Source organism: Phalacrocorax carbo, chromosome 17 (genome assembly GCF_963921805.1).
Source record: "Phalacrocorax carbo chromosome 17, bPhaCar2.1, whole genome shotgun sequence".
NCBI lineage: Eukaryota > Metazoa > Chordata > Aves > Suliformes > Phalacrocoracidae > Phalacrocorax > Phalacrocorax carbo.
This window is the reverse complement of record NC_087529.1, coordinates 2474687-2500847: the sequence shown is the minus strand read 5'-3', so window position 1 is coordinate 2500847 and position 26161 is coordinate 2474687. Positions and strand designations below refer to the sequence as shown.

The 26161-nt window shown below is 45.2% G+C and overlaps 1 protein-coding gene across 1 annotated transcript; it reads left to right on the top strand.

Moving 5' to 3' along the window:
* Nucleotides 1-1078: 1078 nt before the first annotated feature.
* Nucleotides 1079-21140, top strand: BLMH (bleomycin hydrolase). Its single transcript, XM_064467548.1, has 12 exons — nt 1079-1219; nt 1415-1612; nt 2017-2126; nt 2785-2926; nt 4167-4255; nt 5537-5629; nt 9730-9885; nt 10370-10528; nt 10626-10693; nt 11112-11229; nt 13660-13729; nt 20134-21140. The coding sequence occupies exons 1-12, from the start codon at nt 1207-1209 to the stop codon at nt 20283-20285; spliced, it is 1368 nt and encodes a 455-aa protein (XP_064323618.1). The 5' UTR covers nt 1079-1206; the 3' UTR covers nt 20286-21140.
* The last annotated feature ends 5021 nt before the right edge of the window (nt 21141-26161 follow it).

The following is a 26161-nucleotide window of genomic DNA, read 5'->3' as shown; positions in this document are numbered from 1 at the left end:
TCCTAACCTACTGCGTAGAGCACCGCCGTGGGGGTGGGCTGCCTGAGCTGTTGCCAGATCTTGCCCTCTGTGGTTATTCCTAAAAGGAAACGAACTAAACCAGAAACCCCACTGCACGTGCAGGCAGGCGCGCGGGGCCGCCAGTCGGTGTGCAGAGGAATCCACACGGGGTTGCCACAGGTCACGGTGTTGGTGCAGGAATAAAGCGAGGCATTGAGCTGGCAGCCGCGCTCTCGGCCCCGTCCTGCAGCGCCGTTCCACGGGGCGTTAGGGGTGGTGGGCACCCAGCTTGCTGCCCCTTCCCGGTAATCTTACAGGCACCTCGGCTTCTGCTGGCCAGGGCGAATGCTGCCCGGCACTTCGCACGCCTCCCTTGGCTGAGAGCAGCCCTCAGGGCTCGGGGCAGCCCCGAGCGCTCGATGATACGCAGGGACACGCGTGAATGCTCCAGCACTGTGACGGCAGGAGAACCTCTCCGTCCCTCCCCGCAACAAATACGCCACTCCAGCATTTTTCTCAAGGTCCTGGCAAGCTTTTAGGGCCTCATCGTGCCTTGGAACTGCTCGTTACTAACACCGTCAATAAACGCCCCGTGCTGTAAATCAATTTGAGTCTGTGATGCGCGAATGCTCGCCTCGGAGGAGCGGGGCTGTTGCTCAACGGGGCGCCTCGGCAGCGTGACCCACAGCGTGTCCTTGACGGAGGCTGGCGGGTGCTCGGGGAGGGACGTCACCCCGCGGGGCCCGGCCCGGCCCTCCCACGAGGCGCGGGGTGCTCCGGCCATGCCGCCATCGCCCAGGGCCGCGCCGGGCCTGAGGGGACACGGCTGCTCCGGACCACCGGGAGCACTGGGACCGGGGCCACCGGGGCTGGGCTGGGGCCACTCAGGGCCACCGGGGCCACTTGGGACCAGACCGGGACCACCGGGGCCGCCACGCGCTGCCTGAGGCGGCGCCACCGAACGTTCTCGAACGCCGGGAGGTGGGGGGGAAGGAGAGGAGGGGGGCGGAGCTCCCGGTCCCCGCCGCAACGGCGCGCGCAACCGCCGCAATCTTGTCCCTCGCGTCGCGCCGTCCGCCGCCGGCCCCGCTGCGTGAGGCCCCCCTTCTTCCTGCTTCCGGTGCCGGGGCTATAAGAGCCGCCTCTGCCGGTGGGCTCGGCCGTTGAGCGGCGCTTTCCGTCGCGGGACCTCGCGCCACCGGTGCCATGAACGCTCGCGGTGAGGGGCGGGGCCCGGCCGTTACCGGGGTAACGGGCTGGGGAGGGGGGCCCCCCCCCCCCATGTGGGGGGCGGAGGGGAAAGGCCCGGAGGGGGGGGACGGACCGACAGACAGCGTTACCGGGCAGCGGGGGGCCGTTACCGGTGTGGGGGGTGCTGGGGCCGGCGGTGACGCTGCCCCGTGCCCCCCCCCAGGGCTGAGCACGGAGAAGGCCGCCGCCTTCAGCCGGCGGCTGCGGGCCGAGCCGCGGTTCCTGCTGGCCCAGAACGTGGCGACGTGCAGCGACCCGCTGGAGGTGTGCCTGCAGCGGCAGGTGGTGCAGGACACCGTGCAGGTCTTCCAGCACGCCGTGCCCGCCGAGGGCAAGCCCGTCACCAACCAGAAGAACTCCGGTAAGGGGCTCCCGGGCCGCCGGTGCGGGGTCGGTGCTCGCTGTGGGGAGGGGGGCGCTCCCTCGGCGGCCCTGGCGTTGGGGGGGGGAATAACGGAGCGGTGGCTGCCTCTGGCGTCCTTGTGCCGGGCTCTGGGCAAGGCTGCATCCCTGCAGCATCCTCTCGGGTTAATAACAGCGTTTGCCCGTGTTCCCTTCCGTCCAGCATAAGATGAAGCCAGTTGAGAGACCTGCCTTCGCAGTAAGAGACTTCCAAGCTTCTCATAAGCCTTTCGGTATTTTACGACCCTGGCCAGAACAGCGGGCCAAAGGCTCGCGGCGGAACGGTGTCACGAATCTTGTGTTTAAAAATCTTACGTAGCTCTTAAACGTGCCAGTTTAATTCTTCTGCCTTTGATCTCTCAGGGAGATGTTGGATCTTTTCCTGCCTCAACGCAATGCGTCTTCCTTTCATGAAGAAATACAACATTGAAGAGTTTGAATTCAGCCAGTCGTATCTGTTTTTCTGGGATAAGGTACAGTCGGGCAGGTCGCGGGCAGTGCTGGGACGCCTTACGCCATCGGATATTAGTATTGGGACAGAATTTCTTTTAGGCTGGACCGTCTCAGTGATCCAGGTGGAAAACGTACACGAGAAGACACTTCAGAAGTTCTTTAAATATGTATTTTAAATGTGGGTTGAGCAAAGCGGGACTTCCAGTGTGAGAAGTTAGCTGTCGACATGTTAATGTTTTAGAATAGTAGAAGTCTTTTTTCGAGTCCTGTCCAAAAGTTACTTGTGGGAGGCTCGGGGGAAATGTGACTGTAACTGTCTGAGCTTTTAGTCGTGCTTGTGACCTACTGATCTGCGAGCTGTGTGCCTGATTTTTTTTCCCCTAAGGGAAATCAAGAAAATCTAGTACTAATTTGGGCCAGGCTCTGTTGCATAATGTCTGTTTTCTGTTTCCTGTCCCCTTACCCTCAAGCTCTGTGCTAACTCCTAAATATTTGGTCTGTGACAGAAATAAGTTTATTGGATAAGCCCTGGAATGCTAGAGGGAAAATGAAACCCTCACTAGATGAGCAGACGGTAGCTTCATCTAGTGAAGACTTCTGAAGAACTGAATGCTCAGGAATGAACTAATGCACAATATTGTGCTTGAAATCTCTATTTTTCCCGTGTGTCTGTTCCAGGTCGAACGTTGTTACTACTTTTTAAATGCCTTTGTGGAAACAGCTCAGAAAAAAGAGCCTGTGGAAGGAAGACTGGTACAGTTCCTGCTCTCTAACCCCACGAATGATGGTGGACAGTGGGATATGCTGGTTAACATTATTGGTGAGAGAACTGGTCACTGGGAGCCCTCCCTGAAATTGCACATTGGAGTGAAATAGGAAAAGAGGTTGAGTTTGAGACCTGGGCGTTTGATAAGGAACACGCTGCCATTGGCCACGACCTCTTTTTAGTCAAAGACCTTTTTTATGCCAGCTTATAAATATTAGGCTTAGATCTTGTCTGGGATCTTCACTCTCGCATGTTGCTGCTGCTGGTAGAAGCTCAGGAGATCAGCAGAAGTACTTAGATAGCCCAGACTTTCCCTGTAGTAAAAAAGTTCAATCCCCTTTTCTGTCAGTCATCAACCCTACCCCATTTGTTTATATCGATGTATACAATTTTTAGAGCACACAGTAAGGAAAAAACACAGCTAGACCTGGGTGTGTCTGCAAGGCAGAAGCAAAACGACTCAGAGTTGCAGCCTGGAGAAGGATTATGTAAGGATCAGTGAGAGGGAAATTATGTGGAATGTGGTGACGCTGGTTTCACAAAGATGCAGTTTAAGTGGGATCCTCCTTACACTAATTAAGGAGATAATTCTCCAGGTCTGAATTACACTCTCATTTGCTTTCATTTGTATTGGGAAACAATGCGATGCCTTTGTAAATCAACAAGCCAATAATGCCAGTTTAGAATCACAAAAGGGATTTGTTTCTTTGAAGCCTGGAGGTTACTTTTTCCCCCATCCAATTGTTATAAATATTTAATCAGGGCAGAGAAGACTTTGGATGCTGCGGTCACATCCGGAGCCTTGTGCGGTGTGATCTTCGATTGGTACCATGATGCAGGAAGCAACTGAGCTGCTGCTGCTGTCTTATAAATGTTGAGGAGGAAAGGAGACTGGGAAGTTAGTCAATCTTAGATAAAATACAGGGAATAATTCATAAGAGGCTCAGTTATTTAGAAGATATTCAGGAGCCTAATTTTCAAGTAATCATTTTTTTTTTCTCCTGGTAAAAAGAGCCTCTTAAGCAATAATTAGTTTAGAACTTTTAAATGACACTGAGCCCTTCAGGGATTCCACCCTTTGGGATCCCTGTGGAATGCAATCAGAGGTCAAGATTCAGTCACAAATTAAAATGTAAACTTTGAGTATTTGTAACTCTTATTTAAGAGACTTTCCCTTATAATCTCTGCACAAAACCCAACTACATTTAGCTTTTATGTGGGTGTAAGCGGAAGCACAGCATCTGCTGTGTGGAGGAGGCAGTTGTTAACCCGTAGTTTTATTACTTACTTTTAGAAAAGTATGGTGTTGTCCCCAAGAAATACTTCCCGGAGTCTCATACCACAGAGGCTACCAGAAGGATGAATGAGATCTTGAATCATAAGGTAAAATTGATTTAAATGATACAGTTAAAGAAGGGGAGGGGATGGGAGTGACCCTGCTCCAGGTGTTCCTAACCACCTTCATTTCTCTTTATTGGCCAAAGTATTAAGTGCATCTTAGCAACTTCACTTGCTTTTATTAAAAAAGCAGCCTGAAGTCTCAAAGTCTGATGTTAATCCTGAAACATGGAGCAGGGAAGTGTGTTTATGGAAGACGGCCATTGCCAGGCTTCAGTAGCTTGGAAATACCTCGCGTGGTTTTAGTAGCAACTGTTCCTAATCCTCAAATTCCCCAAAAGTTAATTCTTGATGGGTGGCTGATGAAGCCTGTTTCTGCAAAACTACCACTTGGCATCTATGTGACTTTTTTCTGCCCCCTCAGTATTTCATCTACGAGTCTGCCAAGGTTTCTAGAGATTACTGCCAAATTTGATGGAAAAGATTAAAAAAAGAAAGTGTTTTCAGGACACTGAATCTTAAAAATCAGCTTTCAGTTTAGAAGCGTGCGGCTTTGTAGGAAGGTGTAAGCGTGCTCCCTGAACTACAGAAATGAGTTCACCGGGGAAGAGGCTAGCCTAGGTAGCTAGATGAAAAGCCAATAAAGCTTTTCCCCCAGTTCATATGCTACGTGCCTGGGGAGAATTGCCTGCTGAAATCCACATTAATAATGTAAAATATGTGCTGGAATGAGCTTAGACATAAGGAATAGTGTTAATGTTATTCTAGTCTTGATCGTTGCAAACCAGCTGGTCTTGTGGGAGCCCGGCTCACTGCTCCTGGCCTTACGGATGGTGACAGTAATGGGAAGTGCGTGTGGCTCTTACCGCAGTTCTGCACACGGTGGGGAAATGCTCCGTTCTTTTTATCAACCAAGAGATCAATTATGCATTAGAATTGCAAAATTTTGCAGTATGGAGAGAGTCTGTTCTGAGTCACAGAGGCGGCAACGCATATGGATGTTGCAGCATCACTTACAGAACCAAGAGAAGTCAAGCCTTAAGAAGATCTAATGACTGTAAGCTTCAAATCAATGCCTGGAAAATAGTAATTGAGTTGCAACTATTTGCTAACTTTGGATTTTTTGTAATCTTTTAAATAATTCAATTATCTTGATTTGTTTTAAAAAATCAATATCTAGCAAAGCCTCCTGAAAGGGATTTTCATTTTGAAAGTGCGTTATGGAGAGTAAAATAGGTGCTTGAAACAACTGGATAGGAAGTCCTGAAACCTCATTAGATGGCACCTTTCATACCCTTATAATAAAATAAGTTTCTCTTTAAATAGATGAGAGAATACTGCCTGAGGTTAAGAAACATGGTGGAAAGTGGAACAACTAAAGGAGAAATTTGTGCTGCAATGGACACGATGATAGAAGAGGTAAATATACTTGTCTGACATGAATCTTCTTGGAGCATGAGGCTGGAATGGATGGGGTTTCTTGCTTACTCTTGTTCTGTAGCTGTTGGATCAGCCTTTTGCTTGCTTAACTAGGGCGTTTTGTATGGCAGTGCGCTTGGAGGTATTCACATGAGGTGTTTTCAGTGGCTTGTTGCTTATCTCATTCTGAGTTAATACTTCCAGACAAATATCTTGAATTCATAGGTTCCAGAACTATGACATTTTAGAGGCATCTGCCTGTTTCTGTAGGAAAGCACCATTTTGTATCTTGAGAGGTCAAAAGAGTGGCCTATCGGGCGAAGTAGTAGGAAGGAGGCGGGTTGACTATTGCATTCTGATGGCTTTGAATGTAAAATCTTACTGCATGAGTGTTGTTGCAGAAACTCCCCACAAGAGAGCAGAAAAGAACAACAAAAGGGAGTTCTCTGCAGTATGGAAAAGGTGTGAGCTGAACACAAGGCTGAATCCAGCTGTGGTCTGATCCTGGCGGCAGCAGAGGAAGGAGTCGCAGCATCTGTTTCTGGCTGTGAATTAACTCAATCAGCGAGTCTGTAGTGTGCAGTGTGTGCGTAGTGGCTGGCCCTCCACCTCTTTACACTGAATATGACAGTGGCACGTGTCCCTCTTTGTATTCAGTGGTCCTCACACTTGATTCTTAACCAAAAGCAATTTTAAAAGTTGAGGCTGCTTTAGCATGACCAAGTGCATGCATTTTTTAAAAAGTTTCACTTGTTTCTCAAACATACAAAGTGTCTGAGTGGCTTCAATGTCTGTCTTTAGGTGACTCAAGAAATCAAATGTTTCGGTTGTGTGTTAAGTCTTTCTGCAGTCCAGGAAACATCCCTGTGGTCCAGAACCTACCTTGGGCTAGTTCTGTAAAGCTTCAGGCGGTCCCGCTAATCTGAGATCATCAAGTCCAGCCATCAGCCCAACACACCCAGGCCTCCTAAACCATGTCCCAAGTGCCATGTCTACATGCTTTTTGAACACCCCCAGGGATGGTGACCCCACCATCTCTCTGGGCAGCCTCTTCCAGTGCTTGACAACCTGTTCAGTGAAGACATTCTCCCTAATATCCAACCTAAACCTCCCCTGACACAGCTTGAGGCCGTTTCCTCTTGTCCTATTGCTAGTTACTTGGGAGGCCAACCCCCCCCCCTCACTCCAGCCCCTCTCAGGCAGCTGCAGAGAGCGAGAAGGGCTCCCCTCAGCCCCCTCTTCTCCAGGCTAAACCCCCCCAGCTCCCCCAGGCGCCCCCCAGCACACTTGTGCTCCAGACCCTGCCCCAGCCCCGCTGCCCTTCTCTGGACACGCTCCAGCACCTCAAGGTCCTTGTAATATGTTGGTCTGGTTTCTGGAAATTCATCTTTGCACTTCACATAAAAACCTGTTGCTTCTTTTTATCTAAGGTTAGATTAAAAAAGGAAACTGATTTGTGTTCCTTGGGTTATACTATTGAAACTAAAACTAAATGCCGATCAGCACTTAGTGTAAAGGTGAATTAGTACAAGTTAGATCCAGCATGTGCATCCAAAAGCTGTCAGAGGATTTTACAGCAGACATCAAAAGCTTCCTAGAGATGTTCATATTTAGGGCAATGACATACAGTTCACTGCAAAATGTCTGTCTCTTTGGAGCCTCTTGCCAAGGGATCCTGGAACAGGCATTAAAGGCTCGTTAGCTGATTGCAGTTCCTTCTGTAAAATGGTTGTGCATAATTCTCTGAAGTTAACACAGTATTTCCTCTTGCAGCAGTAATAGTGGTTTGCAGCTTAAGTGGATTTTCTTTCAAGAAGCATTTTAGTTGGAGTGTGCAATTGCCCCTGTCTTGTATACTTTAAAAACACTTATTTTTAAAGGCTTGAGATCACACTTATGTCATGTGCTTATATATAATGTAAGTGGCATCGCATCTATTTCTGTATATGGCAAAGCAGAACTTGGTTTTGTTCTGTGGAGTTTTATTTGCATAGCAAACCTTGGTTTGCTCATGCTGGAAGGCAGCGCTCTAGCTAAAATGGGGCTGGAATACAAGATTAAATATTCACTCCAGAACTGTATAAACATCCCTCTTATCAAAGCAGTGCACAGCAGGTCAGAAGGTGAAATCAGTGCAGTGCATGTGGTTGAATTTTTCTTCCTTTACTGTTGTCCTTTGTAGACCCTTCCTTATCAGGAGTGTCCTTTTCCCCTCCTTAATCATTTTGTTTTTAGCACATGTCGCTATATCTTTGCCTTATCTTGGCTCTAATTGTCACTAGAGTGATATGTCACCTCTTAGTTTTAAATCTCCTTATTTTATTTATTGATAGAGGAAGCTTGTGAGATACTAAGAGGTGGCCTGTGGTGGGTGTGGTGGCCAAACAACTGAGGGAGGCCATTCCCAGGCTCCGCTGCCTCTGTTAGCTTGAAACTTCTGTCTCCATCACTTTCCTTCCGCGGGCTGGAGGCCCCTTGCTCGTTGTGCTCCTTTTAGGTGTTTTTTTCTTAGCCTCATCTCTCACCATTTGAGGTTGTCTGAGGGAGTGTGGGTGTGTCCACAGCAAATGCCACCTTTTTGTGCAGTCTGTGCAAAACTAAATATTTGTAGTAGCTATGGGGTTTATGTTTGTTCTTACATATTTATTGAGAAATAAATGTGTAGTTCTTCCTGTAAAAACATTAAGCCCACAGCCTTATTTCAACCTGTAATTAATCTCTCCACTTGTTTTCTTAAGTTGCTTGGAGGAACCTTTATTTGTATCTTGTGCACAGCGCGTGGCATTACTTAGCGTGAACGTGGCGCTCCTTTTGCCGCTAGCACAAAGCTGGTTCGTGTGGAGCCGTAGGTTCTATATAAATCACCTCAACGAGCTCCCGAAAGTAAGTCAGCTTTGGGAAAGGTATTGTCTCCTCTCCTGTGAAGTGTCAGTGAGAGGGAAGTGTGAAGACTCGCAGCCTGGGAGAGCCGGTGCAAACCACAGGCGTTGGATCCCAGTGCAGAAGGTGCAGCTGAGATTTTACTCCCCCTTCTCTTATTTTAAATAACCTGTTGGTTGCTTGCAAGGAAAAGACTTCTTGTGCTCAAGAGATGGACAGACCTGAAACAGTGTCAGCTGAAGTAAACCAGATTCAAACCTGTTTAAATATGACTGAATTCTGTCCCCAGAGTACCTGTTGCAGGTCCTGCTAAATTTCCCCAAAGCAAGTCATCTGGTTACACTGCCTATGTGTTGGCACGTTTTATGATAAGCCCTGTGAGAAAGCACAGTAGTAATCCTTAAGTGCAGTTTCATATTGAGATGTATAGGGAGGCTGATGACTTGAAGGTCAAATTTTTGTGCTAAGAAAAAAAAAATCCATAGAAAGCTGCCAGCTGCAAAGGATGTCATGGTCAGCAGGCAGGGATCTTGAATTAAATTATATAACCTGCCAGCTCAACCCTAAACTGAGACGTTGCTAAATGTATTAACACAGAGAGATTATTCTAGGCTTTTGAAAAGAAGCAAAGGCCTGTCTTTGAAATCCAAATGAATGTTACAGGAAAAAAGGGATTAGTACAGGAGAACCACCGGGTTAAAATGTTGGTGCTGTATGCACGTGAGAAGGTCCGGATTGTCTCAGTGTGGTGGAACAGGCGATGCTGAATGCCTTTCTGGCCTTTCTAGACTCAGTTTGACAGTCAAGAAGTATGTTGTTGGAGGAGCTTCAGAATTACTTATGAGATGTTGAGATGAGACTGGGCAGCGTATTGGCTTTTGCTCTTGGCTGCTGCATTCCTAGGATAACCTAGAATTTATAAGTTCAACCTTAAGCTTCTCTTTTGCCAGATAATATAGAGTATAAGAATGGAGTGAGAGGCTGTTGGTTTTCTGTGGCTTTTCAGATGAATTTTGAACTGTTGAAACACTGAGGTTTCCAGAGCTGAGTGCAAATAATTCATATGTGTATATTTATTAATGTTCTTCAAAGGTGGTCATTAAGACCCCATTTCTCCAGTTGGTTCTCATGTGAAGTCCATTCCTCAGTGGCATCGCTGAGGTAGGAGAGGCAGACCTGCAGGTTTCAGCAAGTTCACAGCTGTTTGTTTCTTTGGGCAGGTGTTCAGAATAGTGAGTACTTGCCTGGGCAACCCTCCGGAGACCTTCTGCTGGGAGTTCCGGGATAAGGAGAAGAACTACCACAAATATGGCCCCGTGACGCCGCTCCAGTTCTACAATGAGCATGTGAAGCCTTACTTCAACATGGAGGACAAGGTTGGGGATGTTGAAAGGCAGCAGCTTCCCAAGACCTCTTTTCTTGCTGCTAGGCCACTTATTTCCCGCTGTTGCAAGGGTACTGTCCTCCCCGTAACTGCCGTGTGGGATGGATACTGCTCCCACAAGTCCGAGATAGCCCTGTGGTTATTGTTCTTGTTCTCCTGTTTGTGCTCTACCATTCAATTAGCCAAAACCTGTCATTTTGTAATGATAAAATATGTAAGGATCTAACCAGGCATAAAATGCCATAAGATGGCCATTAGAGCAGGAATAATGTGCAAAGCTGCTATGCCACAGTTATGAGGCAAACTTAAAACAAACAAAACCTTAAAAAACCTGGCACTTCAGCCAAGTGGCTTGTTCGCTAATGGGACCCGCAGCTAGCTGGGACAGAAGCAATGCTCTGAAATCCATCCAGATTCACTTCTCAAAGGTTTCAGTTAAGTCACACCTTAACCTACGACATCTTGGTTTTTTGCAGATTTGTCTGGTGAACGACCCTCGACCTCAGAACCCGTACAACAGGCTGTATACAGTGGAGTACCTGGGCAACATGGTAGGAGGGAGGAAAACACTCTATAACAACCAGCCCATTGATGTCTTGAAAAAATTAGCTGCGGCATCTATTAAGGACGGCGAGGTTTGTTTGGTTTCTCTTCACGGATGCCATGGTACAACTCTCGTAACATAAAACTCGCTGGGAATCAGCCTAACGCGACTCTTCCTTCTCTTTGTAGGCTGTGTGGTTTGGCTGCGACGTTGCAAAGCACTTCTATTGCAAGCTGGGAATCAATGACATGAATATGTAAGTAGAAAATCAAAGCGGAATATCGTTTGGGATACTTGGCTAGGATGTAAACGGTGCTTTGGCTGCTTATGAAACTAATTTGCCCATAGTTTGGGTTATATACCCCCCCAAAAAATGTTTAAGTAATTCAGCAGTAGCAGAAATGTTTGGTTTTTTCACTTGTTAGCTAAAATCTTAAGTGCATCTTTAGATGATACACTACAAGCAATTCTTAGTCTTACTCACGTGGATTGTCTATGATCTGGTGAGGGAAACTCCCAAAGGGATCAGTTTTCACATTTATTCTGATTCTAAAAATAGCTGAACTTAACATGCCTGTGCGGTGGCTCCTGGGACAGTGCAGCTGGCTGCTTCTCTGGTTTAGTAGGGAGAATCCTCTCTGCGTCCTTTTAGATATCGCTTCTCTTCCTAATAGATATAATCATGAGCTGGTGTTTGGTGTCTCTGTCAAGAACATGAACAAAGCAGAACGATTAATCTTCGGGGAATCAATGATGACCCATGCCATGGTCCTGACGGCCGTCACCGAGAAGGTAGGGTCTCCCTCCAGGAGCTCTGGCGCTTGCACAGAGGTACTCAAATCCTCTGGCAGCTTGTTTCTGTGTGCTGGGCTCGTTCAGTGTGTGAGCGGTTCTGCTAGAGCTCAGCGCGTGTGCCACAGCGCCCTGGTGCACAAGCCTAGGCTGTCCAGGCTCCCCGTGTTGTTTGTTTGTGACTGAGTGTTCAGGACTATAAATATTTAACAAGGAAGGAAGAATTTTAGGCAAGGCAAGGGCTTCTTTCCTTTTATTGGAGAAAGGGAAAGGAAAGCTATTTTTAAGAATCCACACAACTTACATTAACTGATTTTTAAATAAAGACTCTGTATCTTGCTGAGCAAGAAATCTGGTATGACAGCGAGTATTTCCTACCCTACCCCATTCCATGGGTTAGTCCAATCTGTTTTACAGCATTCTGTTAAAATGCCAGTAGGAGGCATGTAGCAACAATCCTAACCTCCTGCAACTCACTGGCATGTGACCTCTGACCCCCTCTTAATTAGGGAAGGAAAACGTTGTCCAAAACAGCTCTGTGGCAGACAGTAGGCTGAGACGAATCCACAACTAAATCTGTTCCTGGCAGCATAACAAAGCGCATATGAAGTAAAAAAAAACCATGTGAAAATTTACAGCTCAGGGTTATCTGCAATATTTGTGTTTTCCATTTACTTCCAGAAGATGTCATTATTAAGTTTCTTTGAAGTGATTTCTTCCTGTCCAACATGACCTTGGCTTGAGAAATAACAGCTGGCACGTAACAGAGTTTGCTTGAGCTCAGGAGTTTGAGGACTTGACATGGGACTTGTGAGGCAGAAGAATTTTTGAGTTACTTTTTACAACTCAGCATAACTTTTCCTGTTGCATCTGAGCTCTTAACACTCCTGTGTGTATCAGATTGCATGAACAAATAGTCTTAGTTTCATTTTTTTCAGTTAGACACTAAACATGATACTCTTCCAGTGTTCCAAGCCTATTTATCCACAAGTGAAGTGTGTATATTGGTACTTACTGTACCCAGTTACTGGCTGCACTTCACTGGCAGCTGTAGTCCACGGTTGGTATTTTTAAATTCACACTTTTCGATGCCTAAATTTATAGTTCCATAAAATGTGATCAAGTGTGATCTGATTCCTTTAAGGAAAGGATGTGCATACGGTCAGTGTGTGATGGGCGGTATCTCTAAAATAAAATAATAGTTGAAAAGAAGTTACCCTAAACAAGTTCAGCACTGAGAGGCTTGTCCCTATTCAAAGTGGACTAAGTTGTTTCTATTTTGTGTTTGAACATGTTGTCTTCCATTAAACCTTAACTTAATCTAAAGGAGCTTTGATAAACTAGGTTGTAAAATGTAATGCTTTGGATTACCTACTTCATAAAAAGGCTTTGAAGATTTTAAAAAAAAATCCTATTATGATTTTACAACACTAAAAATTGATGTGGATTAAATGCACCTTTTGGTTTAAAAACTTAATGTACATAAATGTGTTTATCCCAGTTTCTGTCCAATAGCATCAAGAGTTGACCTGTCCTCCGGCTGGTAGCTCTGGAGTATCTCATTTTAAGGACTGTCCTATATATTAAGCAAGAATAGAACCTATACAACAAGATTCCTTTTGATATTAAAAAATGGATTTGTAGGGTGTTTTCCAGGTATTTTGCATTTAAAAAAAAAAGTAGTAGCAGAAGAATAACTGTTCTTTGGTTCCTCAGGGGACCTGCTGGTTCCTCAGGAGAGGCTGCTTGAAGGAAGCAACAGTTCCCTTGTGGCACAAGCCTATGAAGCTGGTTTTTTCACAGCTTTGATGTACTTGGTAGATTTGAACCAGACTTCAGACACACACGGTGCAGGCTAGGGCACGGCGTGCTTCTGAACGTGAAACCAAATGTGCTTCGTGCTCCTTAGAAGCCCTGTATATCTTTCAGAGCACCAGAGCTGGGCCTGTGTCCTTCAGCTAGATTCTTCACGTGTTTGCACTTGCTCTTAGCAGTACTGCTACACACCGCTACGGTTGCTTCATTGCCCTTGCTCCTTTCCTCTGACGCCTCGTTCAAGCAAGCTGTGCCTTCTGTGTTTCAGAAGGGCCCAGTGTCCTGACAGGTGATGGGGAAGGATGCTTAAATTGTCAGTCGAGTCCAAACTTGAATTTAGTTCAATGTAAGTTTTCCAGTTAAAATAAATATTTATTGCTGGCTGTCTTCCTGACCACGTTTCCTCATAGTTCATGTTAGCAGATAGACAAATATTTTTAAAAACTACATTTCTCCAACCATTAGCAAGAAACCATTGTCTAAAACTTGCTAGTGCTTGTAGACTTCTGGGAGCGGAGCTCAGGTTTGGTGCTGGATTTAGACTTGGAAGGGCTGGCTGCTGTAAACTGACGTGGTCCTTCACTACTGAATAGCCATCGACTTGTTTTGTCACAGGATGGGCAAGAAGAGGGATTTGAAAAATGGAGAGTGGAAAACTCCTGGGGCGAAGACCGTGGTAATAAAGGTAAAGTAATTTATAGTAACGGGCACAGAAAGCTGCACTTAATGTTTGGGAATAAGGAGGTGGAAGGGGGAAAGGGGGGTGTCGTGTGCCCTTCACCAGGGCGTGCATGAAACAAGCCTGCGAACACAGATCAGAGTTATGGCACTGTACTCCTGGACGACAAACTCTCTTCGCTTAAGTGTGATTTACATCTAAGTAATCAAATGTAAACATTGAATGGAGAAGCAGGAAATGTCACTGGATAAACTGACACTGTGGTTGCAGGTTCAGCTGTAGAGGGAAATGCATTTTTTGGGAGATGGCCGTAAGCGATAGAAGCTGATGCTTCTTGACAGGCAGGGCATCTTTGTGCCAAAGGCAGGAGGACAAAGCTGAGAGGAGCCCCTGTGGAGGCTGGGAGTGGAACGCGGAGTGTAGCTCAGTGATACGGGGCATGTCTTGTCCTTCCACTACGGCTTTTGACAGTCCAACAACCAGACTGGTTAATTTGTGTATGGAAGGTAATGGGAAGATACCGGTAGACTTCAGATTGAGTTCATAAATGAAGTATTTAAACTTTGAGAAAATAACTTTTTTAAGCTTGGTTAGTTCCTTGCTGTAAAGCTGCTTATTTTCCTAAGCATTGTATACTGGTTTGCTGCTGGTCACAAGTAAATTGCCAGCTATTATCCCTGTCAAAAAAAGAAAGCAGCAGCTGTGGGAGCTGGACAAGTGTGTGAAGGGGAGAGCTGAACCTCTGTTATTTTGTTGCTCATAATCCTTTGCTGCAGAACACAAGTCTGAAAAATCTGGTAGTATTGTCCTGAAAATATGGTAGTGCTTCTCTGAAATACCAAGAATTCCAGTGGGCACATAAACCGATCTTTTAATAAAGGGACGACAGATAAGAAATGCTTTGCTGCATCAAATAAGATAGCATCACTTCCAAGAACTGCACTGTATAAAATGCTTTCTCCTCCTGGTATGAAAGGAGAAATAAAGACTTCATTGCAGTACTTCTAAACGTACTAAAGCTTTTGGTAACAGAGCTGAACCTAAAACAGTACACTACAGCTGTCTTGTTCTGGGGACTTCATGCTGGCTGTCACTGATATTACTTAAATCATCTTCTTGAGTCGTGTGTGAAACCCAAGTGGTTTATATTCTTCTAAAGCACTGTTTATCAATCACTGCAAGCTTTTACTTGCTGGCTTTGTAGATGAGGAGACGAGGGTATGGCTGGCTCCAGCTTGTGCTGTGGACAGCTGCAATGTAAACTCTTCGAGCTCCAAAAGCAGTCTGTGGAGCAGGGGAAAAAAAAATAGAATTCTGGTTGCCTTTCTAAAGCTGTGCTGAAAACCTGACCTGCGGCATCCTTGCAGTGTTCCCCTGCTGTGACAAGCACTAGCAACAACGAAATCCAGTTACATGCAGTTCAGCCCATGCCAGGTTTTCTGCATGAACTTGCTTTCCTGTTGACGACTGTCTCGGCCTGCGCTATTGTTCCGGTAGAGAGGGTTTGTGAGCGCCGGAGGGCTGTGGCGGGGTGGATGCGCCCGCCTGGCCTGGCACACGGGCTGGCAGTGTGGGCACAACGGGGAGTCCCAGCTGAGCGGTGGTTTAGGAGATGCTCTGAGTCTCTTCAGCCTGGGAATGATGAGAGTGCTTCCCTGCCAGCTCTGACCTCCCCTGGCCCTGGGTGAGCGGGGCTCATGGCGTGGAGCGTTTCTACTTGCCCTGCCAAGGCCTGCAGTCAGCTTTTCCTAAACAACCGGAGTGGAGCGAGGTCTCCGTGATTTTTGTCATCCCCTATCTGAGACGGGCCGGATGCGGACTCAGCCGTGCCATGATAACTCACTGGCAAGCATGCCAAGCCGGCTGCAGTGTGTCCCAGGGCACAAGGCAGTAGTCATTGCTGACCACATTTTTCTGTTGCAGATTAATCCCAAATGTTGTGCTCACAAGATTTGGTATGGCTGAAGTTTCCCAGGATGCCTGGGGTTTCCTCTGGGAATAGACTATTTCTGGAAAACTCTGTTTTAGGATGTGGCCTTATGAATAAGCTTTTGATATCTTATACATGAACAGCTAACTAAAACATAGAGTATTTTTGGAACAGTGGCTTGATTTGTTCTGGCCCCATGCTCTTACAGTAGTCTGTTCTGAGTTAGCCGTATACATTCACAGCAAAGTATTCCAATGAAAATCATTAGTTTTGACCAAACGGTGAAACCGAGGTGACGTTCGGCCTTCAAGGCTCATCAGGGTGACAGTAGTAAAATGTACTTTGGAATGTGGGATTAAGTAAAGAAGCCAAATCAATACAAAAATAACATCAAAACTTTTCTTGTCTCCAAATAAAAACTAATAACTATTTTGTTACGTGCCTTTATGTGTAATAGAGACTATAACGTATAACAATGCCTGGTTAGTTGTGCTCTTATCAGAACACTTTGTTTTGAGACACTCCAGATACTTGTGAAGTTAGATGCTACTGGAGGAATGCCTCCAGGAAGGAAGTGCCTTACTCAGCGTGCTTTACAACCAACCGCTCAGCGTGGACTTTGGTTAGTACTCCAAACGCTCTGAAGTTAATAGGCGTCTGTCAGCAGCCGTGATTGCACTAGCCATATATGCTCCTTGGCCAAGGTTCAGAATCCTTCTTTGTTAGATCTGCAGAAAGACCAGGCTCGAGTTCAGGATATTGGCTGTTGCTCCCAAACCACAGTGCAGGAGGCTGAAACCTGACACTGGCAGTGAAAGTTGTACCTGTTGAGCTGTGACTGAAGAGCGGCAGCTCTGTGCTGGTGCCGCTGGGCTGGGGCGTCGGCGGCTGCTGAGGGAGCCGCGGAGGCCGCGATCGATGCGTGGGGAGAGCTGCACGCATTTTTGGCTTTTGAGCGTGTAACCCAAAATCAAAAACCAAACCCCTACAGCAACTAGAAATGGAAGAAGTGTGGTGCCTCAGTCTTGAAGTCAGGAGTAACACGAAATTAACCCAGTTAGCTAGTCTTTGAGTATTACTGAACTTGTTTGCCAGCTTTGTAAGCTTAACTTGCTACGTGGTTTGCAGTAACAGTTTGTTCTCCTTAGATGTTACTACTTTTCCAAACACAGATTCACTTTTCAAGAGTAAGTTCTTCTAGAGCTATTGAAGAGGAGCTAATTGTTCCTTTGAAATATAATAGGACCTCAGAGTGACTTGAATAAACCCTGCCTGTACCTTGTATGCATGTATAGTAGGTGTGCCATCTGTGTGAACTTCTCTGGGTGAGTCAGTGTCACTGATCTGCTCTGTTCTGGTAGAGACCACAGTCTCTGGAAAGTCTCACTCACGGTCTCTATTTTGGTTTTGTTGGGGAATTGCCTGGAAGAGTGCCTTGACAGAAAATCCCATCAGAACTTGATAAGCCTGACTCTATTTTAGACTACATTTTTCAGGGAGGAGAATTCCTAAATGACCAAAAAACCCGCTGTTGAGCTACAGGCAGTTGGACGTAGCCTTCAGAGCTCATTCTCAAACATTAGAAGAGGTAATTTAACAGGGTTTCCTCCCCTCCCTCCTGCCCTGCTTTTTCATTCTTCAACATCCAGTGCTAGCTGGTGTAGGAGGGTGAGGATTCGCAGTCTGTCCTAGCTCTCTTGCTGTGTCACTGACTCTGGCGGTGACTTATTTTTTTATCTTATCTGCCTTGTTAAGGAATTAGGAAGCTGTGCTTGGATAAGCCCCGCGCAGCGACCCAGAATCCACATCAGTAAAGAGGCAGCCAAGAATGATGTTAAACTTGGCACACCCCAGTTGAGGGCCCAGTTGGGTGTGGGGGATACAAGTAAGCCCCAACTCCATAATTTCTTAGACAGGATGATAAAGGGTAGTCTGCAACAAAACACCAGAGACCAGGCTTTGAGTCATTAAAAAACAAACAAATGACTTATGGTTGGTCAGGAATGGAAGTGGTTTTTCACAAGGGGTCCCTCTTGCTTTGCTCTGAGTACGGTCTGAGGTGCCAGGTAACACCTGTTTCCCCAGACTTGCACGGTGCAGGACTGGAAAGACACTGACTCTTGGTTGGGGTATCGTGGGGTGAAGTTATTTATACGCTCACACTGTGGAGTGGGTAGGACTGGATTCTTGTGGTAGCGCTTGTCCTGGAGAAAGGGAAGCCCTGGGAACAGCCTAGCGTTGCCTCTCCTAAATATTTAGTAATTACATTCATATCTGTTGTAAAAGTGTTTCTTGGAATCCTGTCTGTTTTTCCTCAAGGAATGAACACAGCTGCTGACAAACATTGCTCTTTTTTTTTGAGGTAAAAAAGTCACTTCCCAGTCAAATATTTCCTTTCTGTGTTTTACTGGCACTTTGACAGCCATACAGGCAAGTTTATTCTGCTTACTCTTTTGTTTTGGAGGCACAGTACATTATTACCTAACTTTGAACCCGGCTTATCCCATCGGATAGCTTTTTTTAAAAAAAAGGCAAGCAAGAGGGGAACACTAAACCACACTATCACATCCATTTGATAGGGGTCCCTCTGCTTGTTTTGGCTTAAAAAAAACTTTCTCGTGGTATGTCTCCAGCTAGAAGTCAGCTCCCTTTTGACTTCTTTAATCTCTTGTACTGACTGTAAAATACTTCTTCTGCATGAAGACATTTTAAGATTTAACTGTAGATGCTTAGTGTCTTCATCCGTGCGTGTATATACATCCCGTGAGTACGCTGTGACAGAATGGCTTGGATTCCTCCCCCCTGTGGAGGAGTTAAGGCAGAAGCACAAAGTGCCTTGCATGAGGCCCTTTGGGAACTTCGCAAGCGCTTTATTTTCATGTGCTCAAATCCCAGGTTATGCAATAACTCGCTGGCTGCTCATCCTCGCCTGGGCTCGCCCTGGCCAGCGGCTGGTCAGTTTTAAAACGCTGCATGTTTAGGTTTTCCTTTGGGTGAGTTAGAGATGTGGACCAGCCTCATAAGCAGAGGAGTACGCTGTCGTGGTCAGGTGCTATGCTCTGTTACAAGATGCTGTTCCAAGTTCTCTTCCGTGTTCTGGCCTTAACATACAAATGGTTTGAGGAGAAGCCATTGATTAATCGCCTGAGGTAAAACTGCATTGTGTGCCCTGCCCAGAAATGCATTAAACTTTTCAGTTCTGCTCCAGCCCGTTACCTGTGTGGAGTGCAGAGCTCAGGGTTGCCTTAGGCAGGCTCTTAGGTGTATGTATTGCTGCGTCTGAAGTATGTGCCTCCTTTTAATGAAGAAATTGGTAATGGCTTTCACTGTGACACCGGGCACAGGCATTCTCAGAGAGCGACCTTACTTATTTGCATGTTCTGAAGTTCTGCTTGACGTTTCCTTCTTGTTCAGACACCGCGATCCTAATCAGCACTGTCAAGCTTCGAGATACAGGATGTCAGCAGCAGAGTTCATTATCCTCTCAGGGTGCAATTACTTGTTGGCTCTTGGGAGTGAGAGGTTTTTGTGTGTCCCAAGAACTCATATCCTGAAGAGAGAATAATCAAGGCAGCTGCCTTTGGCAGTGTTTCCAAAATGGCTTCTAGCTTAGGTTACAGTTGATAGGGTTTTTAATTTATGGGAATTATCTGATCTCTTGCTTTAGAAACAAGATGGTGTAGATAGATGCATTTATTGTCCATATTCTTTGCACATTTTCTTGTTTCATTTGATTGTGTGATGATACTGTATAAGGACAGGAGGAACTTTATTACATAAAGCCTTCTCATCTGTCTTCTAAACGCTGTCTTTCTCCCAGCCACTCTTATTTTCAGTTCACCTCGAATGGCTTATTTCCAGTGGTAGCTTTCTGCTAAAACCTGTGCTACTGTGTGACCTTTTGTCTTCCAGTTCAAAGGCTGTTCACCAAAATTCTCAGTAAGAATTATATTAAGGGAGAAAATTAAGGTTTAGTTCAGCCAAAGTATGATTTAGACGGCTTTGTTTTTGAGGAAAGCAGATGGCCTCCTTCCCTTACTGCAAGACCTAAAGCAGCAAAGTTTTCTTAAGCAAAAGATGGTTTGGATATTTGCCTGGAAAACTGCCCTTTTCTTACCAAAACCCTGAAAACTCCTAAAGCCAGATATTCAGATAACTTTACATCCTGCCTTAAATACTAAGGTGGGGGTTTTTTTAAGGCATTGTAATTCACTTGAGCATTTTTCAATGCCTATTTTAACAGAGGAAGCATAAATGATTAATGTTTTTCCTCACAGGCTTCTTGCTTGGTCTTTCAGTGCACACAAAGTACATTCGGCTAGCCTATATGTTACTTTTATTTTTTTCCTTTGTCTTGAGAGATGCCAAGTAGGATAAAGTCCCATTTGTAATGTATCATTCATAGGTGAAACCCGGACGTGTGGCTGCTTCACTGTATTGGGAATGGTTCTCGGTTGTAACGCGCTGTTTTCATCCCCAGGTTACCTGATCATGACGGACGACTGGTTTTCTGAGTACGTGTACGAAGTTGTGGTGGATAAGAAGCACGTACCAGAAGATGTCCTGGCAGTGATGCAGCAGGAACCAATTGTTTTGCCAGCTTGGGACCCTATGGGGGCTTTAGCCAAGTGAACTACAGAATATTTGCCTCTTAACGGTCAACCAGAAGTAGATGCAATAGAGAATTCCCGTGGTTGGAAGCCATAGCCAAATGATAATGTGACCAAGCACTCAGCATGGTCCATATTATTGAAATATAAGTTAAGGATATTTGGGAAATAGCGCTTTAATGACTTGGCTGAATAAAGCTCTCAGACAGGCTACTCTGCAAAACTAAAAAGGGAAAAGGAAAAAAAAAAAATGAAAATGTATTGTATTATGCTAATCAATGGCAGTTTGATTTTACCTTAAATTTTTAATAAAAATCAGCATAGTAACTCAATAGAATTACTTTGACCAGTGTTTTCCCTAGAAAAGATGGCCAAAAAAGGCCCTTTAGAATTAACAGCTAGGTGATTGTTAGAACAAATACATCAAATACTTACAAATTAACCATCCATGGTCTGACTTGTACCCTAAAAGAATGTCCAACATATTTCATAGATTTATGGTTTTAGATTTGTTGGAAGTCTTGGAAGATTGAAACTGCTAAATTTTACCTTTAGGAAAATCTTCTCTTCCAGCAGTATTTGGGGAGGGGGGGAACGGTTTCCTTGAGCTTGAGGTTTCCAGTTTCATTGTTTTTATTCTTCCATTACTGAGCTAGACTGGACAACCCGTATCAAGGCCCAGTGCTATGTCTGTGTGCACAGGAGCGCTATTTTTCAGTTATATTAGCAAGAACAAACATGAATATGTTCACAGGTGGAGTTAGTGTCATGCTCAACAGAAAAACCAATGTTTTAATTGCTGCATTTTATTTGGATGTTTTAAAAAACAAGATGGTGCTATGAAGCTTTTGAATAAACACTTTCTAAAGTGACTGTACATCTGTTTTTCTTTTTTAAATGAGCCTCGTGTAACTAATGAAATGGAAAGAGATTAATGACTTTTAAAAACAAATCTAAGTGGGCCAGAACATGAACATATCAGGAAAACATGCTGCTTTGTGTTCTCTGTAGTAAAGATGCTCCTCTGACTGAACAAAGATAAACACAAACATAGCATCTCATGCGCTACAGGCACTCGTGGTTTGGCGACGAGCACGGTACTAATCCTTCCATTTAAATGGTGCCCAAATGGCCGGCGGCCTCTGTGTGCACGCTGACAGCGTTCCTGTTCTGTACTGGCTTGGGTCACAGGCAAATAAGGGTAAGTGAGGATAGAGAACCACGCTGAAACACAACTGGCAGCTGCAATGGGTAGCAGGCAGATGGTGCTTAAGTCAAGAACAAAGGAAAAGAAAGCCAATGGATGTTTGGTATGGCCGTGGCATTCTACAGTTTGGTCTGACTCTTCCCCTTGGACTACAGGGCTAGAAAGTTATTAAGTTATTATGAAAGTGTCTCATGCTAGTTCTACAAATATGTGTATATGTATGTTCATACATTTAAAATGCCAAGGTGAATCAAGCCTGCGTGTTGCCTGCTGAACTAAATCCAGATTAGGGTTTATCTAGGAGTCACCCAAGGTGATTCAACCTGCTGTGACTAATGCTTCCTGAAGTGGGCAGGAGTGCTGGTTAGATAAGAGCTGGGTGTGGAACAGCAGCAGGTTATTGTTACTGTCCTCAAATGATGTGTTTTGAGAGACTCTGCCTCTTGCAGTATTTTCTGCAAAGGTAGCAAAGCTGTTCTGGAGAGGTAGAGGATGTATCTTGGCAGTGTGGTGATGCTATAATTTGCTTCCCTTCTAGTGAAATTCAGCTTATATTATCCTGGGCTTGTCCAAAAGGCTTTCTGGCATCTCAAGGCCCGTGAGGGTACAGGAGCAAGTGGCTGTTGCTCTCAGCCTGCCTGTTCTAGCAGCAATGGTCATGACCGGTACCGTAAGGCTGCATTCCTCTGCAGTAGGTTTTTCCTAATCTAGAAGACTCCAAGTTCAACGCTCAGATCTTCTGTGTCTTGAGACAGGTAGATGACCTTTTGTGCTTTCTGCAGTGTTGGCTGGCAGAAGCGTGCATCAGGCGCAGTTATCCCTGTGGAAGTTTGGGCATACCTTTTAATTATCAGGGCCATGTTGAGTAGTTGACTTGTCAAGTACATCTGTCAGGTTGTTGTCAAATCTGCCACCGTTCCCGATTCACGCTCTGCTCAAGGCTGCTGGGGAGCGCGCTGGAGTGCAGCGTCTAGTTTAGGGTTCTACAAACCAAAATGAGTGTAGAGAGGAGGGGTTAGAATGACCAGGGGACTTGAAGTTGCGACGGGTAAAAGGCTGAAAGAAACATGGTGTTTAGTCAGAAAAGGGGAGCCACCACATTCCTTTCATTCATAAACGGATGCTTTACAGAAGGGAATTTTGTTCCCACTGCTCATGATAAATTGATCAAAAAGTCATGAGCTTTGACTGCAGCAAGATTTAGTGAGATTAGGGAAAGTTTTCTGGTGGTAAAAATGGTGAAGAGCTGGAACAGAGTGCCTGAGGATGTGTGATGCCTCCGTTGTTAGAGATATTTAGGAACAGGTTACAGAAGAACGCGTCAGAAACGGCACTGGTAGAGTTGATCCTTCCTTTTGGCAAAGGGATGGACCAGATGATCTCTTGAGGTCCCTTTTGGCTTTACGGGCCTGTGATGCACAACCTCTACCTCACACTGTGTTACTTGCGAGTAAACAGTCTTGTCCTTGATGCTGAACCCTGGTGGCTCTGAAACAAAGCCAAATCTCTTGGGAAGCTGTATTATGCACAATATTTTGATTATGACTAATGCATGTGGTGTTTTGGGGGCTTTTTTCCTTCCAAAAGGTCAGTATTTTAGTCTTCCAAAATCTTTCTGGTTATGACATTACACTGGTTCTTCTATTTCCTTTAAGCTATCTATGCGAGGGGGATAGCAGCCAAACAGAGTTAACTTTTTCTCTGGAGTTTAACTAACATTTTTGCTGCCCATGGCAGCGCTGATGAGGATTGAGTCTGACAAATTAAAAACAGTCTCCAAGCCAGTTTTTTTAATTTGAGTGTTTAAAAGTATTGTCCAACGTGTGCTTATCTCTGCAGCTGTTGCCCAGATATTTCCCTGTACAGCTTATACAATAGTATGTTTTTTTCCTTTCCTTCAAATAAGCACAGAAAACCCACATGGCTAAAATGTGTTATAGGAAATGAAGCCGATCTGGCAGAAACAGTTTTGCCTTTATGCCCAGCAATTTTATAAGTTCTTCGTAAGAAGGAATGGGGAAGAGGAGGGGAAATACATACGTCAAAGAGAGATCTATATTTCTTCTACTTTGGGGACTCCAGTTGAACAAAGAAGTTCTAAGGGTCGTGCTAATGACACTCTCTAATTCAAGGCTGGCACAATATTAGGATATTCTGTGTTGCTGCCTGTGTGATACCCGTCCGTGAAAACCAGTTCTGTGCCTTTGGTAGGAATCAACATCTGCGCGCTCTTGCCAAGTAGCTGCCATTGTTATCCATAAAACAGACTGTCACGTCTTCCAGGCAAGTGGGCTTGTTTTTAAACAGGGGTTTGAAATGTGAATAAAACCAGTATGTGTAAAATGATTTCCCATCGACAGCTCCTGTTGATGTGATGTTTACTGGATTGCTCTGCCCTTTCGTCCTAAAGGAAAAATCACTGATGTGATCAGCAGCCCTCACGTGGGGGATTAAGAACTGAGGCAGATGATCGAGAGGCCATATGCTCCGTGCAGAGGAGGAGGAAGTTCTCGGAGTCCTGCTTAGTACGAGGCACAGCTGGATCCACAAGAAACTCGGTCTCTTCTCAGGTGCGTGGAAGCCCGAGTGCAGCCCAGCGGCGACACTGAATTAGCAGACTTGGCCCAGCACCTCTCCGCAGGGTCGAAGGGGAGCGTGTAAATGAGGAACAGGCTACTTTGCTCCTGCCAGTTCGCAGGAAACGGTTCAGGGATGATAAAAAATTTAAATTCTTTCCAACTGATGGAATGGAAATACTGTGGGAATAAGCCTAGCTTGCTGCAGGTTTAGCCTCTCAGCAAAGCAAGCTCTATGCCTTATCAACTGTAAACTCAGATTACCACAAAAAATTAACATCCAACTGATAAAAAGATGTTTAGATTAGAACAAAACAACCAAACCCAATTAATCCCCTCTGTGTTTCAGTGCTGCTTCTTTCTTCAGTTTTCATCCTTTGCAAATCCTTAAAAAGACTTTTGGACTCTTGAGGAAGCAGCCAGCTAACCCAGTTTCCTTTTCCAGTCTGTCAACGAAACGATGTAGTTTTCATGTGATAATTCAAAGACGGTTCCTCTGACAGGTGGAAAATATTGACAGAAAATGTTATAAAGGTATCTCAGATTCAATCAAAAGTCAGAAAATAATAACTGCTGCTAGCTAGGAAAAGCAAGGGGCAGGAGGAGAGGTTATGTGTGGTGGCATTTATTAGGTTTTCGGAATCAATTTCTCCACCCGAATGCACTCTCCAAACAGTTGTAGTGGAAATAAATAGCAAAACCTCTCCAAAGCCCATCTAACTCCCAGATGTACGTCCCAGCACAGTCAGCTTAGAAAATAGTAGGGAAGGACAATCAGAATTTCCTTTGTCCCAAAGCCAATCGTAATAGCTCCTAATGCAGTCTGGTTCCTAACTAAGTGAAAGATGGGAACAAATAAATATTTAGGATTTGATTGGTTTGTGTTATTTGGAAGATTGCTCCTATCCTCTTACTAGCAGTGAATCCGAGACATGCTTGCAGCATTATTATTAATCTCTTCTTAGTACAGCTGGCACTACGGTCATTAGGTAATTTGATTGATGCTTCTCATTCTTGTGCTGGTGACAGTCACTGGGATCTACAGCTGCTTGATCTGTGGAGAACTGTGGAAGTGTTTGAAGTTACGCTTTGCGTAAAGTCCATTTTCTTCCCTTTGTTTTTTTTTCATACTTTCCCTAAATCATTAGGATTTTGCCCACCAATGCATAGAAAATTTCATGAAATTCTGGAACTGACTCTATACAGGACCCAAAAGGTTTTCACATACGGGGTAAATAAATGTTATGAAGTTGAGGGGTCTGCCTGAAATCTCAAGTCTGTTATTTATATTATGCCCCAAAGGCTCCAGACTGTTTGGCAAGAAATTAAAAAAAAACCCCCATGCTGCTGCAGAAGACATTAATGAAAAAAAAAATCAACTGAACAAAAAGGCCAGGATAAGTCATGAAAGGAGGTTTTGTGTTCTTAATATACAGCTTTGTATGCCCTACAAAAATAACTAAATACTGACTGGGTGCCACTGAGGTGAGCGGATGAAAGCAATTTAACTGCAAGCGTTGACCAAGATGAATGGTGTGCAGTAGTGTTTCAGAACTTGTTAAAAGAACCTACTCTAAGTAGAGACTAAGACAGAGAAAATCCTCAAAGGTCATGATGCCCTTAAAACATAAAAAACCAAACCATACAACTATGTAAAGAGCAGAGGGAGCCAAAGCCCAAAGTAGATAGAATTTATTTCTCGTGAAAGGGTAGAAGAAGTGAGTTTGGAAAATCCATTCCAGCCTCCCAGCAGCGGTGAGCTGGAAATCTGTAGGAAAGGGAAGGCGCAGATTCCTCGAACCATCCGTCCTCCCACCTCCCAGGAAAGAAGCAGCCTGCCATCCACCGCAGGGGCTCTCACCCGCAGAGGGGTACTCACGCACTAACCCACCGTGCTTCGACCGGCGTAAGGGCTTAGTGAGTGAGCCACGATGGTGTCTGTCCTTGCAAACCCTGCAGAACGGGACGAAACGGGGAAGGCTGTGAATGACTACGATGCGCAAGGACACTAACTTGTGGGGGGTTTGATCCTGTCCGCAGCTAAGCGGGGATTAACGCGACCAAAGCTGTTTATTTTGGAAAGAAGAGTACAGGAGGGGACCTCGCACGGCGGCG

Excerpts from the sequence above, each read along its gene's own strand:
- BLMH (XM_064467548.1), top strand. Across the intron at positions 4,256-5,536 it reads ATGAGATCTTGAATCATAAG|ATGAGAGAATACTGCCTGAG; the intron begins GTAAAATTGATT and ends CTCTTTAAATAG. Across the intron at positions 13,730-20,133 it reads CGAAGACCGTGGTAATAAAG|GTTACCTGATCATGACGGAC; the intron begins GTAAAGTAATTT and ends TTTCATCCCCAG.